At 43.4% G+C, this 16,995-nt stretch overlaps 1 protein-coding gene across 4 annotated transcripts in view; it reads left to right on the plus strand.

Moving 5' to 3' along the window:
• The first annotated feature begins 1,030 nt into the window (after positions 1-1,030).
• ZNRF1 (zinc and ring finger 1) overlaps positions 1,031-16,995 on the plus strand; it is a 96,727-nt gene continuing 80,762 nt past the window's right edge. For 3 of the 4 annotated variants that reach the window (XM_082439217.1, XM_082439219.1, XM_082439218.1), the window contains exon 1: positions 1,031-2,129. In XM_082439217.1, the coding sequence (XP_082295343.1) occupies positions 1,706-2,129 (424 nt within the window). In that variant the 5' untranslated portion in view covers positions 1,031-1,705. The remainder of the gene's footprint in view (positions 2,130-16,995) is intronic. The other variant, XM_082439216.1, reaches the window with a different exon arrangement.

Consider the following 16,995-nt stretch of genomic DNA (forward strand, 5'->3'; position numbering starts at 1 on the left):
AAGCTGGTCACACTGGGACAATCAATACCTGTGACAGATCAACCTTTCTTTTTTTGGTTTTAATATTTCTTTACACCCTGTTTTGGCTCCTTGATTTGGAAGTATCTGGAGGACATTTAGGGCAAGGAAGTCAGGCCAGGGACTGCGTGATGCTCATAGCCAGCACTCAGCACTTGAAAAATAGTTGTTGAACCAATGAATGGACGAACGAACGATGAATCAGTGAGTGTGAATATGTGAGAGAGACATATTGCAAAATGCAGACTTGGTCAGCAAATATTTATTGAGTGCCTACTGTGTCGCAGGCCCTGTGGTGCATGCCAGGATAAATGGTAAACAAAACAGGGGTCCCGCCGTGGACTAGGGAGTTTCTAAAATCACTAGTTCTAGCTGCATTATTGCATTTTCATGTCTATATCTTTTCACTTTTTATCGTACACCTAATGATTTTCAGGATTACATTTTAGCTAAGGAATCTACCCATTTGCTTAAGCCCAAAATAGGAAGTTCTGATCTACTGTCAGCAAAATCTGGAGTCACAACTGCCCCAGTGAAAAGTACCCCCGAAAAACTAAAAATCCCCCAAATGCTAAGCTTGCTGATTTTAGGGGTTCTAGGATGGGGAACCTCCGATAGAACGGACAGCACGTCCACCAGAGGGCGCTGTGGGGGCAAATTTGTGCCGGGAGGGGAGCTTGACCAGTGACCCTCAAAGCCAGGTAGGCGTTTAGAGTAATTTTTATTCTTCCCTGCGTTTCCTTCCCACCCCTCGAACCATGGTAGCCCCTCCCCCCATAGGTGGTTCTCCTCTGAATCATCAGCTACTTTCAGGGGCTTAAAGAGTGCTTGCTTGGAAAGACGCCTTGCTTCTGTTCCTGACGCCCCATAGCTCAGGCCACTCAGTTTCCAGGCGGGTCGGGGCGGGCTGGGTGGGTGGGTGGGACCTCTCGGGCGTCAGCAGCCCGGCGCTGCAGGGGCTGCGAAGGGGTTAACCCGGCGGGGGGGGAGGGAGAGGGGGCGCGGGCGGCGCCTGCGCTCTGCTTCCCTCCATTGTCTCCACGGCGGCGAGGAGCGCCGGCGAGCGCAGCCCGGGACCGAGCAGGGCGGTGCGGCTGGCGGGGCAGGCGGCGGCGGCGGCTGCGGCTGGAGCGAGAGCGCTACGCCACGCGACCGCGGCTTCCCGAGCTCCGCCTGGCTGCCCAGCGCCGCAGCCCGCCCGAGGCCTGGAGGGGTCCGGGCCGCCGTCCATGGTCGCGGCGTCCTGAGGCGGGGGACGCGCCCGGCGCCCCCAGCCCTCCTCCGCCTCCTGCTGTCGGGCGGGCGGCCTCCTCGGGCGCCTCCCTGCGCCCGCCCGCCCGCTCGCCCGCCGCCTCCCTCCCTCCTTCCTTGCAGCTCCCCCGGCTTTCGGGGGCCCGGGGGCGGCCTGTGGCGCGCTGAGCCCGCGCCGGACTGCGCCTCTTTGGACCTTGAGGGGAAACATGCGTTTGGCTTGGATCGTTTTAAATTCTTAGTTTGGGATCCCCGCCCGCCTGCCTCTTCCGCCCGCGGGTTTTCTTTTCTTTTTTTCTTTTTTTTCCTTTTTTCTCTCCCGGTCTCCTTTTTTGACTCCCTCCCCCTTTATGCTCGCCCAACCCTCCCCCCGCTGCTGAGAAGTGGGGGAGGGTCTCGGCCTCCAGGTTCCCGCCCCACCGGGGCCCGGGCGAGCATGGGGGGAAAGCAGAGCACGGCGGCCCGCTCCCGGGGCCCTTTCCCGGGGGTCTCCACCGATGACAGCGCCGTGCCCCCTCCAGGAGGGGCGCCCCACTTTGGGCACTACCGGGCGGGCGGCGGGGCCATGGGGCTGCGCAGCCGCTCGGTCAGTTCGGTGGCGGGCATGGGCATGGACCCCAGCACGGCCGGGGGGGTGCCCTTTGGCCTCTACACCCCCGCCTCCCGGGGGACCAGCGACTCCGAGAGGGCGCCCGGCGGCGGAGGGTCGGCGTCCGACTCCACCTATGCCCACGGCAATGGTTACCAGGAGACGGGCGGCGGTCACCATAGAGACGGGATGCTGTACCTGGGCTCCCGAGCCTCGCTGGCGGATGCTCTACCTCTGCACATCGCACCCAGGTGGTTCAGCTCGCACAGTGGTGAGTCCGCGGTTGGTGGAGGCCTCAGAGGGTGGAGTGCAAGCGAGGGCGCGCCGGGGCGCCCCACACCTTCGCGCGTGTGCGAAGATTTGGAGGTGGAGTGCGCAACCTGGATCTGTCTGCCTTCCCCTTGGTTCGCCGAAGCCAAGGGATGAATGGGATACCCACCCTCTAGAAAAGAGGCTTTCTGAGAGGCTGCGGAGCCGGGCGTATTAGGACTTCAGGTGTTGGTTCACTTATGGATGCCTATTGAAGTCTCATTCACTGGCATCCCCATCCTCAGGTCTTGTCTGGCTTATAGCAAGTCGGCCTCGATGCTTTCTTTCTGTAACTGCTGCATTGTGCTTGCCTCACCGGTAACAGAGAAGGATCCAATTTGACCAAGCGGTGTCTCCTAAACAAAGGGTGTGAAAAAATTGGGGCCAAGTGGTGTTTGGATTAGGGCTCTTGCTCTTGCTGGGAGAGACGGGTGCCCAGTTTTGCCACCCTGCTGGAAATCTGTTTGAATTGTTTAAAGTGGAGCGGCCGTCAGGCTGCTGTCATAGGCAGGTGTGGCCTGCTGGATGGAGGGCCCAGCCGGGAGCCTCCCTGGGAGGCTTTGCAGGACCAGGGCTCTGGTTACCCGTGCTGCATGCAGTAGCCTTGGCTCAGACTCTTGCATCCCTCCATCTTTTTTTTCCCCTCCATGCTAAGTGCTTGGTCTTCTGGGTATTCTGCATCTTTTTGTAACCAAGAGGTGGCATTTTATTGCCTGGCTGTTGGCACATGTCAGGGGGAAAGGAGGATTCAGAGAACCTGGATGAATTCATTTTGTGAACTTCTGGTGGCAGGTCAGCGAAAAGCTGGAGGAGGATTTCCCAGGCTCTAACAGGCAGGGCAGAAAAGGCACTGCTCGGTGCTTCTGGAGGAAAACAGGTCTGTCTGCTTAGCTAACCTGAGAAGCCAGGTTAAGCTTCTAGAAAATTGGTCAGAAGGGGTGTGGGGCCGCTATTTGCTAATTGGCAAGTTGGAGTGAAGAAGTTAACGTATTCAGACTCCTTTGGGAGACTTCAGAAAATTTAGATATTGTGTAGAAGAAAGATTGCTTTATGGAGGATTTATTTGTTGGATCACTGTTCTAGCTATTGTGAAATAGGGTAGACTTTTTGTATCTCTGTTTCTGAAAACAGTCTTTTTTTTTCAATTCTTTAAAATAATTGTGAAATAATTTTTAGGGAGAATTAGTGACTAATTTAGAGTAACATTTGAAAGTGGCTTTTAATTGCTAGGATGGAATTTCAATCCCTGAACAGACTTCTAGATATCATTGGAGCTTCTCTGACCTGCATGCATCCAACTCTGCCCTGAATGAGATGCAAGGCATGACTACCGTTGGTACTTTTAGACATTTGATCAGCTTTAGACATCTTTTTTTTTTTTTAAACATCTTTATTAGAGTATAATTGCTTTACAATGGTGTGTCAGTTTCTGCTTTATAACAAAGTGAATCAGTTATACATATACATATGTCCCCATATCTCTTCCCTCTTGCATCTCCCTCCCTTAGACATCTTGAACTTAATAATATTTCTTATAAAATTTGGTCCAGAAAGAGTCAGGTGTATTTTTTAGATGATTGTAGTTAAGTTTTTAAAAGAACTGTCATTAGTGTCTGATTTTAAACTGAAGGGTGCTATAAGGAGATTCTCAAAAAGCGCAAGTAGAATTTTGTGTGTTGCAAAAATGTAATCTTACAGAGGTTTCTCTGGAGAAGGAGTTCCCTTGCTTAAATTTCTTGTCTGTCTCTTACTGGAAACGTCTTTTTCCTTATTCCGGCACCAAGTTCCATGCTGGAGCTATGAGCTTAAAATTGGATTCCAGAATTCAGACTCCTCAGCTATAAAACCTTAAGGTTTTTTTATCTAGTTGTAGTGAGGTTAGGAAGAGCCACTGAACCAGGGACTACAGGAAAAGTTGGAGCATATTAATCCCTTGAGGGATTAATATTAAAATGGGTGGGGCCGCTGTTAATATTTTGGGTAATATAGTTGTTATAGGACCATCCTGTCCTTTTGCAGGACATTGAGCATACCTGGCCCTGCCCACTCAATACTCCCACAAATTTCAGTGCTCTTGGTGGGGGCAGGGTATCGCCTGATTGAGAACCACCTCCTTAGGGATTTGTTGTTTTATTCAAATAAAGTAATTAGTTTTTCCTGTGCAACTCATTTGAGAGGAACTTTGATATTTCCGCTCTTCTGCAATGGTGGTTCTATCTCACCTTCTGCAACCGGCCACAGGCTCTTCCTTCCAGGACATCCCCTTCCTCTCTTGTTTGTTGCTGTAAGAAGAGAAATTTTGGAGCCTTGGGGAAGGTCCCAGCAGTTTTCACTCTTGTGTCTTAAGAGTAGAAGAGTGAGGATTTCAGTGCACAGTTGACTGGATGCCTGGAAGTTGATGTGATGTCGTTGCTTGTGTTTTCAAGGTGCTCTTGGAACTCTTCAGGGGCACAGAAAACAGCTGTCAGTGAAATAAGTGGGGGAGCTCAATGAGCTAGAAGGCTTCCTCAAAGGGAGCGAGCTGATGTTATGTCAGGAGGTAGAATACTGGAGTCTCAGGTCCTCCTTGGAGAAGCTGTGACCTTGGACGAGACACCTCACCTCTCTTGAGCGTTGTCTTTGTTACTTTTAAGATACAAATACAGCCAGCCTGTAAAATTTAAAATACAAATACAGCCAGCCTGTAAAAGTTGTTCCCCAAATCCTGCGAGGATACACACAGTCACGTTTGCCTTCTCTGGGCTGTGACCCTTGCACGCCCTATTTCCTTTGCCTGGAATGCTTTTCCTTCCATTCTGCACAGGGATAGCCTTTTATGATCCCTTAGGGCTCAACTTAAATTTCTCCTTAGAGACCACTCTTAAAAATTGGCTCCCGCCTGTCAGTCTCTCCAGTCACTCACCTGTTACCTTGATAGCACTTAACACATTGTATTTATCCATTTACTCTTTCTGTTTAAGTTGACTAAATTTTAAGCTCCATGAGAGGAAGACTGTGCCTCTTGATCACTGTTGTAACTCCTGCACTCCATGTGCCAGGCACAAATATTTGTTGAGTGAATGTATTAGAGTGCCATATGTTCATCAGCTCATTTAATCATCACTATAACTCTAGGAGGTAAAATGTTTTAATTCGCATTTTACAGATGAAGAAACTGAGGTGTAAAGGGAGGTTAAGGAACCTACACAAGGCCAGATAGCTAATAGGTGGCAGAGTTGGGATTGGAATGCAGGTCTGCCAGTATCAGAATCCACCTAGTCTCTTAGCCATTACCCTCTACTGCCTCTCAACCTAAAACATGAGGAAGCTGGATAGCGTTGTGGAAACTGCACTGCTTGCGTGTCAGAGGGCTAGGTTCCTCTCCCGGTTGGGCTGCTAGTTAACTGCCTGTCTTGTGACCTTGTGCAAGTGAGTCATTTAGCCTCAGAGTCACCATTTCTCCACCTGTAAGTTGAAGATAATACCTGTTCCGCTTACCTTGCCGGGTCGCTGTTGTGGTCTCATGACATGGTGTTTACAGAAGCCAAATAACATAGAAATGGGAAGTGGTGTTCTTTCAGGGTCACTTCTAGAGTTCTCTGCCTTCTTTCATCTCCTCAGAAGTTGCTGGGCAGAGAGATTTAGGATCGTGTGAACTCTTTCCCCAAAATGGAAGCTAGTGCTCTCTACTGACATGTGACCTGTGTTGAGGGGGCCGTCCATAATAAGAATGCCACTTGAGAAGAGCTGCTTCATAGAATCCGAGTAGAGTCCCTTCTTTTCCACATAAAATGCGTTTTGCTATAAGGTGTTTAACTCCTAATGGTTGGGTGGTATTCTGGAGGTCTGGTCATCCATTTGTAGTCCTGTTTATCTCAGAATACAGATTTCTAGATGTGGGGGAAAAAATATAGAGGCTCCACCGTGTTGGAAGGAAGAGCTTGCCTGTTTCCTGGGCCCTAATATAAAATGGCTGGTCATTGAGGTTTCCCTCCAACTTCTTTGTCAGATGCGTGTATACACGTGCATGTGCAGAAAACTAAGCTGTTCTCTGTTGTTACCAAGCCATGAACAGGGGCTGATAGATGGTGACTTTTTGGTAAGTCTTTGAACGTGCCAGCAGGATATCTCATGGGTCCTATCCTGCTGCCACTCTAGGGTTCTCAAGTGATTTAATTTTCTCTGTTCTTAAATAATTAGGGAGAGTTGCCAATTCCATTGGAGTGGATCAGAAAGCCTCTTTGTGCCTCACTATAGGTGTGCTAGATGTAATGGTCCTTTCCATAGTTTCTGGAAAAGGAAAAGCATTCTGTGGCCTCCAAATAGCATGGTGGGTCCCTGCCCTGCGGAAGTTTTATTCTTAATGAAGACTGGGTTTTCTTGGAAGACTTTTTAAAAAGCAGGGTTTTTTAGCTCTCTATTACCATGAGGGCTTATTTTCTATAAAAGAAAAAAAAAGTTCCCTTGAGGAGAAGATCATTTCTTGAAGGTCACAGTTAATTCTCCCTCACTGGGGTTTGAAAGGTGTTGCAAGAAACAGTGGTTTCACTCTTAAAGTGTGTGTTTTATGGGATGTGTACATTTTGCCATTAAACAAAGACACACCCCAAATAGGTCACAAGGAATACTCTCTGAGCCAAGCCACTCTTTACCAGAAATGCAACTCCAGTTCCTTTTGGGGAAAGGAACATGCTTTGTATTTTACAAATGTGACATTAAACCCAAGCTTATTGGGTACTTACATTATAGCAAACCCGATTTTAAGACTAAACTTCAATTTTGACAGTTTCAAAATTGGAAAAAAGTCATAGGGAAGTGGTGGTAACTTAAGCTCTTGGTCTTGCTCTTACTAACCCTTAAGTAGGGGGTGTTTTTAATGACTGGGTCACTGAGGTTGAGGTACCAAAATCTTGAAGTTAGTCCAAAACCTCAATCCTATTCCCCATCTTTTAGAATGATGGATGTGTACAAATTTCCATTTGTTTCTTTTCCAAGCTTTGCCACGGCCTTGTCTCAATCAAATGGTTCCTAGTGATTACAGTGGGTGTAGGCTTGAGTATGAGAATGGACTTCTTACAGACCTGGCAGTTTTCACCTCTGAATCTTATTTTCTCATAAGAACACAGGTTTATCCTTGAAACCAACAGTTGGGTTCCTGATTTTGATAGGCTAAATGCTTGAGGGGTGAATAACCTGAAGACCAACCGTCAAGTGCGAAGCAAATAAAGAACCAGGTTTAATCTGAAAGCCGCAGCTGGGGTACTTTGTAGGCTGATGAAACTGTTTACCTTGAGATCTCCCTCGAGTTGTTGGAATTGAGAGTACAGCCTTCCTCTGCTGGGAGTAAAGAGGAAGGAGGAATTCACCGTGCCGCCGTAAAGTAAGAGGAGGCATGGTAAGAATTTATGGTGCACTCCCGGATCTGTAAGGAGAAGGAGGCAGATGCAGACAGGAGCTCTCCTGATTTCTGTGAATGGTTCAAAGGGTTTTCAAACTTGACTCTGCCCGGTATTCTCTAGGATCTCATTAACAATGCAGAGGACAGGACTCCACTCCCAGAGTTCAGTAGAATCTGAATTTGTAACAAATGATTCTAAAAATGTAGTCAGAATACCGTCTATATCTGAAGTGCACCCCTACCATGGTTTTAACTTTTCTCTCCATAAACAGAGAGAAAGAACTCTGAATTCTTTTCTCATGCATTCATTAGCATCACTTTCAGTATCACTAAACTAGTCAGATATTTCCCAGGCAGAATCCATACAAATCTTCTTTTCTATTGCTCCCAGAGGGTAGATCCACCCAGCAAGAGCATTGTTCATTCTTTGGCTGTTTTCTTTTACATGGTACTAAGCATTTTTCTCCTACAGATAGGCCTGAGCCAATCTGCCTTGGTCCTGAGTTTCTCCGAACAGAAGGTAGTTGTGGCAGTGTCCCCTATCCTGGGCTTCTTTCCCCTGATTTCTCACCTAAGGCACAGCTGCCGTTGGCTGCTTGTGCTACAGAAGGGCTTCCTGAGTTACATCCTCTTTCTTATATCCCCAGCCAGGTAGCTAGACAAGTACAAGATCTCAGGATGAATCCAGACTTTAAAGTGGACAAAGTACCCTTTTTTTTTTTTTTTTTTTTTTTAAGCTGACTGAAAGTATGAGACTTTGTGTGTGTGTGTGGAGATCTGTTGAGCTAAGATATTCATTTATTCAACTGAGATTGAGTGCTTCCAGTATACCCGGACCTGTGCTAGGTGCTGGGAATGTATATTTATTATGAAGGTGATTGGCATTACTTTGTTCTTTCTAAGAATTTTTGCTTCTTCACTCCTTTAAGAGAAAGTCTGAATATTGCAGCTTGTGGAAGATTTTACCTTCTTCATCAGTTCCTCTGTTGAATAAACAAATTCAGGCGCTTGTCCATGAGGCTGCTACACGGATGATCTCCTCTCTACTCTTTCACTCACATTATTCCTTGTTAACTAAATCCTCTATCTGGGCTGGGGCAGGTGATCTTTTCTTTGTGGTTCCAGTCAAGTGCCTGGTAAGAAGAAATTCCTCATATGTGCCAATATAAATGGTCCTCTTATCTTCTCAATGAAAATATCAAAAGAAAAACTTTTTTTTCATTATCTTTGACTTTAGTATCTTTGTCATCCCTAGAGCCACTTTTCTTTCTGGTCACTGAACACTGTTTTCTAGAAGCCTGATCCACCACCTTTTAAACCCATCTCTGTAAAATTTATCCCAGGCCAAAATGTACATAAGGAAATGTAAGAGTTTTCCTCCTTGGTCTTGTGTTTGTCTCTGAGCTCCGCGACATTGACACTTTAGTGCTGTTTTAAGTAATTTTTAAAGCCTTGTTTATGATAGGCAGCAGTAGTGACTGAAATATCATTTCCCCCCTGGAATAATTATTAAATCTGTGTTAGAGTTGAGTATTTTTTTGCCCAAAGTACAGAATTTAGGGAAATGTTCCGTGCTGAAAGACTTTATGCAGACTTTGGCTGTAAGGTGATATCTTACTCTCTGAAGGATAATCTTTGGAGCAACCCCTCCTTACATTTCGGCATATGTGGTCCTTTTGGTCTTGGTGAATTAGACTTGGCATAGCATGGCTCCAGCTTGCTTGTTGGTAGTACCTTCAGCCCTCTGCAAAGTGTAATTAAATAAGCCACGCTTCAAAAGGAGTTGTTCTGAAATTAGTCACCTCTGTACTGTACAGTATCTTTTAAGGTCAAAGTTGATTTATTATGTGTGGAAGAAACTTAAATCTAGAGTCATCCAGATGATCTGAGACAGAGGTAGGAGGAGAATGCAGGATTGAGACTCCAAGACTCCGGCCAACTTGGTCATTTTGCCCCTATTTCTCCAGTCTTTGGAGATCTTTTCATTTGTTTCCCTCTCAAATATCACCCCCCCACCCCTCCGCACTGAGAAGGTGCTTTTCCTTAGAGAAAAACTAAGAAATATTAAGATTCTTTTATCTTGATGCCTGCTTAAGTACTCCAGGAATCCTACAGGGATTTGAGGGAGCCCTTGGGATTCCAGCCTAAACCAATGAAGTACTTGGTCTACCATAAATACAAGTGAGCTTTCTGTAATATTGGTCTATTCTGTTTAGATCAGACACACTTTTAATGCCCCCAGAGGCACAGCACCATCTAAGTCAGCTTTTCAAAGAAACTTTGTGGTAACACTGCCCACTACTGTAATAAGCATTACGAAATATAACACGTATTATTAGATTTCCTCAATCCTGGTCAGAAATGGCGAAAACATTCATAACTATTGCAGCCAGCCCTGGCGAACTCTGGTAAGTCCAAGGCCTATGCCCAGGGCTGGCTTGCAAGCTAGCTGCCTTCCGTCTTAATACCTGATGAGCCCGGTCTTGTTGGCTGCGTTTAATGCATCCACTTCCTACCTCCTCTCAGCCCAGAGGCCAAATGCAATGTAAAAGGATAGTGAATCTAAGCATCTCCAGCATTTTGAGGTATAGGAATCTCCTATGAAGTGACAGACCTTTGAGAAATAGTATTATGAGCTGTTCTGTTTTTGCTGTGACTTTGGAAAACCTTTGGATTCTTCTACTGAACATTTGTTTGAAAAAAAAAAAATCTTTTTAATGAAACAGTGTGAGTCAGAAAGCAGCCACTCCTTCTCATAATAGCATTTCTCACCAGGGGAATTTTTGGTAGCTTTTGGAGGAGGGTTTTGAGTAGGTTGTGGAAGATAAATCCCTCGGTTGAACATAACCAAAGGCTGCCATATCAGAACTCTGGTGCTTTCCGTGCTGACAGCAAGCCCTGAATTCAAAGCGCAGGACAGCAGAATAGAATGGGGAGGGCTGTGCTCAGTGAACTGTCGCAGTAGCATGACCAACGAGACTGGAGTTTCAGCATTCAAACTCAGTTCATTAAAACACTATTGTAGTGTAAAAGGATCATGAAATGGAGGCCCTGGGTCAGAGGGCCCGAGGCCATTTACAAGAACAACATCATATTTCTGGATTAAGGGATGGCTGCAGGCCTAATGATGAGAATATAAGAGCCACGAGCGCACCTCCTTTTTCCATATTGTGAAATGGTGGCATGGTGCTTGGCCCTGACTGTGGGACTACCTCACATAGAGAGGATTCTACAGTCTGTGCTCTGAAGAATTTAGGTCTAATAAAGCACTTAGAATGACACCCAAAGTGAACAGTTCACCCAGTGTCTTTATAGGATGGTGAAAAGGGCATGCTGGAGATACTTAGAGTTTAGAACAAGCCAGGATTATAATACCAGCATCCAAAATGCCTGTCCTCTAGGTTTCCCTGGTGGCTCAGTGGTTAAGAATCTGCCTGCCAATGCAGGGGAACACAGGTTCGAGCCCTGGCCCGGGAAGATCCCACATGCTGCAGAGCAACTAACCCCGTGAGCCACAGCTCCTGAGCCTGCGTGCCACAACTACTGAAGCGCACGCGCCTGGAGCCCATGCTCTGCAATAAGAGAAGCCACTGCGGTGAGAAGGCCGCGCACTGCAACGAAGAGTAGCCCCCGCTCACCGCAACTAGAGAGAGCCCGCGCGCAGCAACGAAGACCCAACGCAGCCAAAGATAAAATTAAAGAAAAAAAAGCCTGTCCTCAGCCTCTCTGCCCGCCGGAACCTGAGTTTTCACCGTTTCCAACTTCAGTGACTTAAGTACTTCTTAGGTCCTCCTGTCTGAGCCACGTCTTACGTAAGCTGCAGACAGAGGAAAGTCTAAAATGTTATTACAACTGTTGAGATTTGCTTTCCTTTGGAAAGTCATAGTTGTCTCCCTTCCGTGTTTTCCTGGCTTTGTACTTTTCTTCAAAGCCTCTTACCAGTTCCAAGTCTCCAGAGCTCAATAAAGGGGAACAGGAAGCCAGCGTTTGATGCCTAAGAGCCAGCAATAACTAAGAGAAAAGGGCAGAAGCATGGAACTGGGAGGGGGGAGTTCTGGGCCTTGAAGGTATCCAGGTCTCTAGGATTATAGATACATCCTGCAGAGATGACTTTAACCAACTTCTTCAAACAAGAAAAAAGCAGTTTGTTCTGAGAGGACAAATTTCTCTTAGGTTATATAGTGGAGGCTCAACATTTTTTAACTGATGGCATAATTACAAAGTATCTTTTGCATAAGGAGTTCAAAACAACTAAGAAAAAAGTGATTATCACTTTTATAAAAGAGCAGGAATAACTTTCCTCTCTTTTCCCTGAGGGTCCCCAGGGTACATCTTGTCATGGGATCCAAGATGGATCCTGCCCCTTCCTTTTCCTGTCCATTCACATTTATTAGATGAACTCTATAAAGTTTCAGTCCTGTGACTGTAAGATGGAAGGGTCACAGGGGTTTGTGCTATTTCAATTTTGGTTTCACTTGCACATTTTAGGAAATCACATAGTGGTGTGACTCTGAATAGGAGTTCTTGTCTCTTGGAATCTTTTCAAAAAATGAACTATTTCAGGCATGCGAAAGAGATAATGTACTTACCTACCAAGCAGATTAATATTGTGTTGGCCAAAAAGTTCATTCGGGTTTTCCCATAACACCTTATAAATAGAACATTGCAGATGTAATTGTATGGACCTCGCTCAGTTCCTATTTTTCTCCTTCCCTTCCCAAAAGTAACCACTGCCCTGACTCTCCTGTTGATCATCCTGTATGTGTTCATACTTTTCACTGCCTGTTTCTATCCAAAACAGTATTTAACTTATGTAAACTTTATAATGTCTCTATCCTTTCATATCTCTGTCTATAGATACAACTCAAAATGGATTTGAGATCTGTAAATCCATTGTACTATTTGCTGCTATAACACATTCATTTTTGCTGCTGTACTCTATTGTAAGAATATACCACAGATATAACCATTTATGAATCCATTCTCATCAGTGGATATTAAAGTTATTTTCAGTTACTTTGAGAATGTTTTGCTGTTTCCTTGTATACTTGAATGAGAGTTTTTCTAGCATACATCCTTAGTCTTGAGATAGCTGGGTCACAGGCTCATATATATATACCTTCAACTCTTGATTAAATATTGCCCAGTAGGTTGCCAATGTGCTCGTACCAATTTATACTCCCCAAATAGCATATTTTCACTTGTTACATGTTCTTGCCAAAACTTGATATTGTCGTACTTGAATTTTTGGCAAGTTCTGGTGAGTGTGAAATGATATATCGTTGTGATTTTTGTTATTTATATACTTGATGTAATACACATTTACATATAATTAATATACTAATGTATATTTAATCATTATTCTTGTTCATGTCTTTTATCCATGTTTATATTGGATGGTTCATCCTTTTCTTACTAGTTTGTATGAATTTGTGTTTTTGTTTCATTTTGTTTCCAGATATACATCTGTATATCCCAGTTTGTGGGTTATCTCTTTATTCTCCTTGCGATTTCTTACGGTTAAGTTACCTTTAATATAATTGAATATTCCAGTGTTTTCCCTAATGGCTTGTGCATTTGTGTCCTAAGAAGGATTTTTCTTTCCCTGAGGTCATAAAGATTATTGTCTTATATTTTCTTCTAAAAGTTTTAAAATTTTGCCTTTCATATTTGAGTCCTTAATCTATGGAGAATTAAATTGTTTGAATGGAGTAAGATACAGATATATTTTCCTTCTTCCATATGAATAACCAGCTCTCCCAGCAGCAAGTGAGGAATGGTAAAGTCTTTTCCTACTGATTTGCAAAGCTGTCTCTATCAAGTTTCAAGATACCTCTATCAAAATATCAAGTTTCCTTCCAGGCATGGATTTGTTCCTGGGTTTTTTGTTCTGTTCCATTGGTCAAGTTGTCTATCCTTGTGCTAATACTTTCTTAATTACTATAGTTTTGTCTTGCCATGTAGAAGGGCAAATCCTTTCATATTGTTATTTATTCTCTTTCAGAGCTGTGTTGTCTAAATAAAGCTTTCTAGGGACAAATAAGGGAATCCAGATAGAATCAACAAAATGAAGTACAGAGTACCAGGAACTGCTCTGTTTATAGCTGTTATTCTTAATGACAGGACATCTGGTAAACCGACCCTAATGGACAGTTTCAAATTTTTTCCCCTACTATATTGCACAAACAATAACATTTCCCTATGTCTTTGTATTGCAAACAGCAGAATAAACAGTTCTGTATGTTACAGACAACAACAATAAAACCACAGAAACTGCTTAGCTATTTTTGGCGCTTTTTGCTTCCAGATAAATTTAAAAATCAGCTTTGTCAACTTCTATGGGGGAAAAACTGTTAGGATATTTACTGGAGTTTTATGTTGAGTTTATCAATTGCCATCTTTATAAAATTGGGTCTACCCGTGAACCTGATGGGAATGGACTTACAGATGTAAGGATAAAATTTTTTTACATTTTTAAAAACTTTGAAATAATTTCAGACTTACAGAAAAGTTGCAAAAACTGCAAAATAAGTACTGCATTTCCATTAGCCAGAATCTTCAAATGTTACTAAAAAGGCATAAATAGTTGAATGTCCATTAAGTCCTTAACTCTGCAAAGCAGCTTAAAGTCTTAATAAATAAAACATGTCAAGTCTGAGGAATCTACATTGACCTGTTCTTAGGAATGGGAAAGCCACATGAACTTAAAAGTGACATGGTGTCTGAAGAGTGGCTAGGCCTACTATGGAGATCTACTTTCTTCAGAGTTGGTCTGTATCCTTATGTGATTTGAAGTAGATCAAGTCCCAAGCTCTGCTCCCACGCTGTGCTGTGATCTCATCTGATGGAAGAAGGGCTTCTTGCCCTTCAATTGAGAGTCTCAGACAGCTGGAGCCTGGGTAATTCAGGTCGAGTCTGCCTCAGTATCACCTGAGAATGTCTTCTGGAGGCTTGGCTTGGCTGAGCCAGAGGTGCCTGCATGGGAGGTGCCTGCAATGAGACACCCCTTCTTGGAAGGCAGCTATGCTCACCAGTATACCACTAATGCACACGAGAAACCCCTTCTTAGGAGAGGCAGTGTGGGGTAGTGGTTAAGGATAAATGAGGCTTATAATAATTATATCTATCATACAGTACTATTGTATCAATTAAATGAGCTTATAGGCATATCCATATCACTCAAAGCATTGCCCAGCAGATAGTAAGTGATCAGTAAAAGTAACCTCTTATTATTATTTAATGTCTCTGGGTAAAGCTTAGTAATTATCTAAAGATCTTGAATCTTTTTTGTTAGATTTACCCCTGGGTACCTTATAGTTTTTTGGTTTATGCTGTAAATAGTATTTTTAAAATTTTTTATAATTATTTCAGTTTTCTGGTATATTCAGCTGACTTGTTGAACTCTTACAGGTCTAATAGTTTTAATGGAAAGCATCTACAGAGAAAATCCAAGAGAATAACGTTGGTAAATAATGACAGTTTTGTTTCTTCTTTTCTAATTCTCTTGTGTGTCACTCCTCTTTCTTACCTTAGGATTGCTGGCAATTTCCTCTGGTAAAAAGTTTATTTGAATCTATAACCATGGGCATCCTTGTTTTCCTCCTATTAAAGGAAGTGCCTCTTGCATTGGAAGCATTGTGTATGTTTTTGGTGGATAGCCTTTATTTCCTTCTATTCTTAATTTGTTAAATTAAATATCACAAATGGCTATTTTATCAAAATTTCCCTTGCATTTATTCACATTGTCTTTCTCCTTTAATTTGTTACTGAGGTGAATTGTATCAATAGATTTTGTAGTGTTAAACTATCCTTATATTCTTTAAATAAACCCTACTTGGTTGTGATGTGTTCTATTTTTATACATTGCTAGATTTAATATGTTAATATTCTACTTGGGATTTCTGCATATGTTATAAAATTTCACTCATAATTTTTATACTATCTTTTTCTTGTTATTAAGATTAATGTAACCTTTTATAAGGCAGTTAGGAGTGTATGTTCATTTTTTTCTTGAAGAGTTTGTATAAAGGTGTATTAGAGTTCTGGCTGCAAACAGATGGCACACTCAGAGAGGTAATTGAATCAAATTTAATTGAACAGACAGTTTACAAAGGTGTGGGCAGGATTAAAGGAACTAACAGTGGGTGGTGAAGCACCTGGAGACTGGCCACAGTGGGAAGCTCTTATAACACCTAGATCTGAAGTGCACGGGGAGGGAGCCATTACCAAACATGATGAGAACTGTAGCCCTGGGAGAGATGTCCCACAGAACTGTGGACTTACATAGGAGAAAGGAACCACTGCCATACCATGGCAAAGCACAGAGGGCGCCAGGTAATAAGTACCCCCAGTCTCTCTATCATCTTGTCCACTGGTTTCTTGATTCCCATTGGCCAAACGCAACAGAAGTTTGGGAGGCAAGGAAACCGCGTCCAGACTTGTTAGTCTTCTGGAGAGAAGGCTAACAGAGAGGAAAGTGGATCTGGAGGAAACAGATAAAGGCAAAGGAAATATCTGTATTTTGAATGCTTGGTGGACCTTACATGTAGAATTCTCCTGTAAAACTATCTGGACCTAGGACTTTTTTTGTTGAGTAGGCTTTTATCTAATGATTCAAGTTCTTCAGTGTTACTGGCCTGTTCAGGTTTTCTATTCTTGTGTCATATATTTCAAGACAGCCTCTGTGTCTATCTCTATATTATGTCCCCCTTTTCATTCCTAATATTATTTGTATGTTTTCTTTTTCTTGATAAGTCTTGCCAGACCTATTTTTTATTATTTTATTTTCAAAGGAGCAGCTTTTGGTTTTGTCCATTGCCTCCCCTCTGCCTGCCACATTTCATTGCTTTATACTCTTAACTGTATTTTATCTTTCCTTCTACTTTCATTGGGCTTACTGTTTATGCTTTTCTAACTTCTTAAGTGTACCCTATGCTCATTTACTTTTTAATCTCCTTTTCTAACATAGTCATTTAAGGCTCTAGAATTTTCCTTTGAGCACTTCTTTAACTGGGTTCCATGATATTTTAAAATATTTATTTATTGGCTGTGTTGGGTATTAGTCACGGCACACAGGATCTTTCATTGCGGCGTGCAGGTTCTTTGTTGTGGCGCATGGGCTCCTCTCTAGTTGTGGCACGTGGGCTTAGTTGCCCCGCGGCATATTGGATCTTAGTTCCCTGACCAGGGATCAAACCCGTGTCCCTTGCATTGCAAGATGGATTCTTAACCACTGGACCACTAGGGAAGTCCCTGGGTCCCATGATTTTTGATCTGTAGTGTTTCCTTTATCATTCATTTCTAGGTATTTTCTACTTTTTAGTATTTCTTTGATTCATGAGTCATTTATAAGTATATTTAAAAATTTCCAAAAAATTTTAAGTTGGCCTCTAACATGATTGCATTATAGTCACAGAGCAGTCTCTATAATCCTGATTGTTTGGTTTTTATT

This window comes from Balaenoptera physalus, assembly GCF_965194825.1.
Source record: "Balaenoptera physalus genome assembly, chromosome: 19".
Classification (NCBI taxonomy): Eukaryota; Metazoa; Chordata; class Mammalia; order Artiodactyla; family Balaenopteridae; genus Balaenoptera; species Balaenoptera physalus.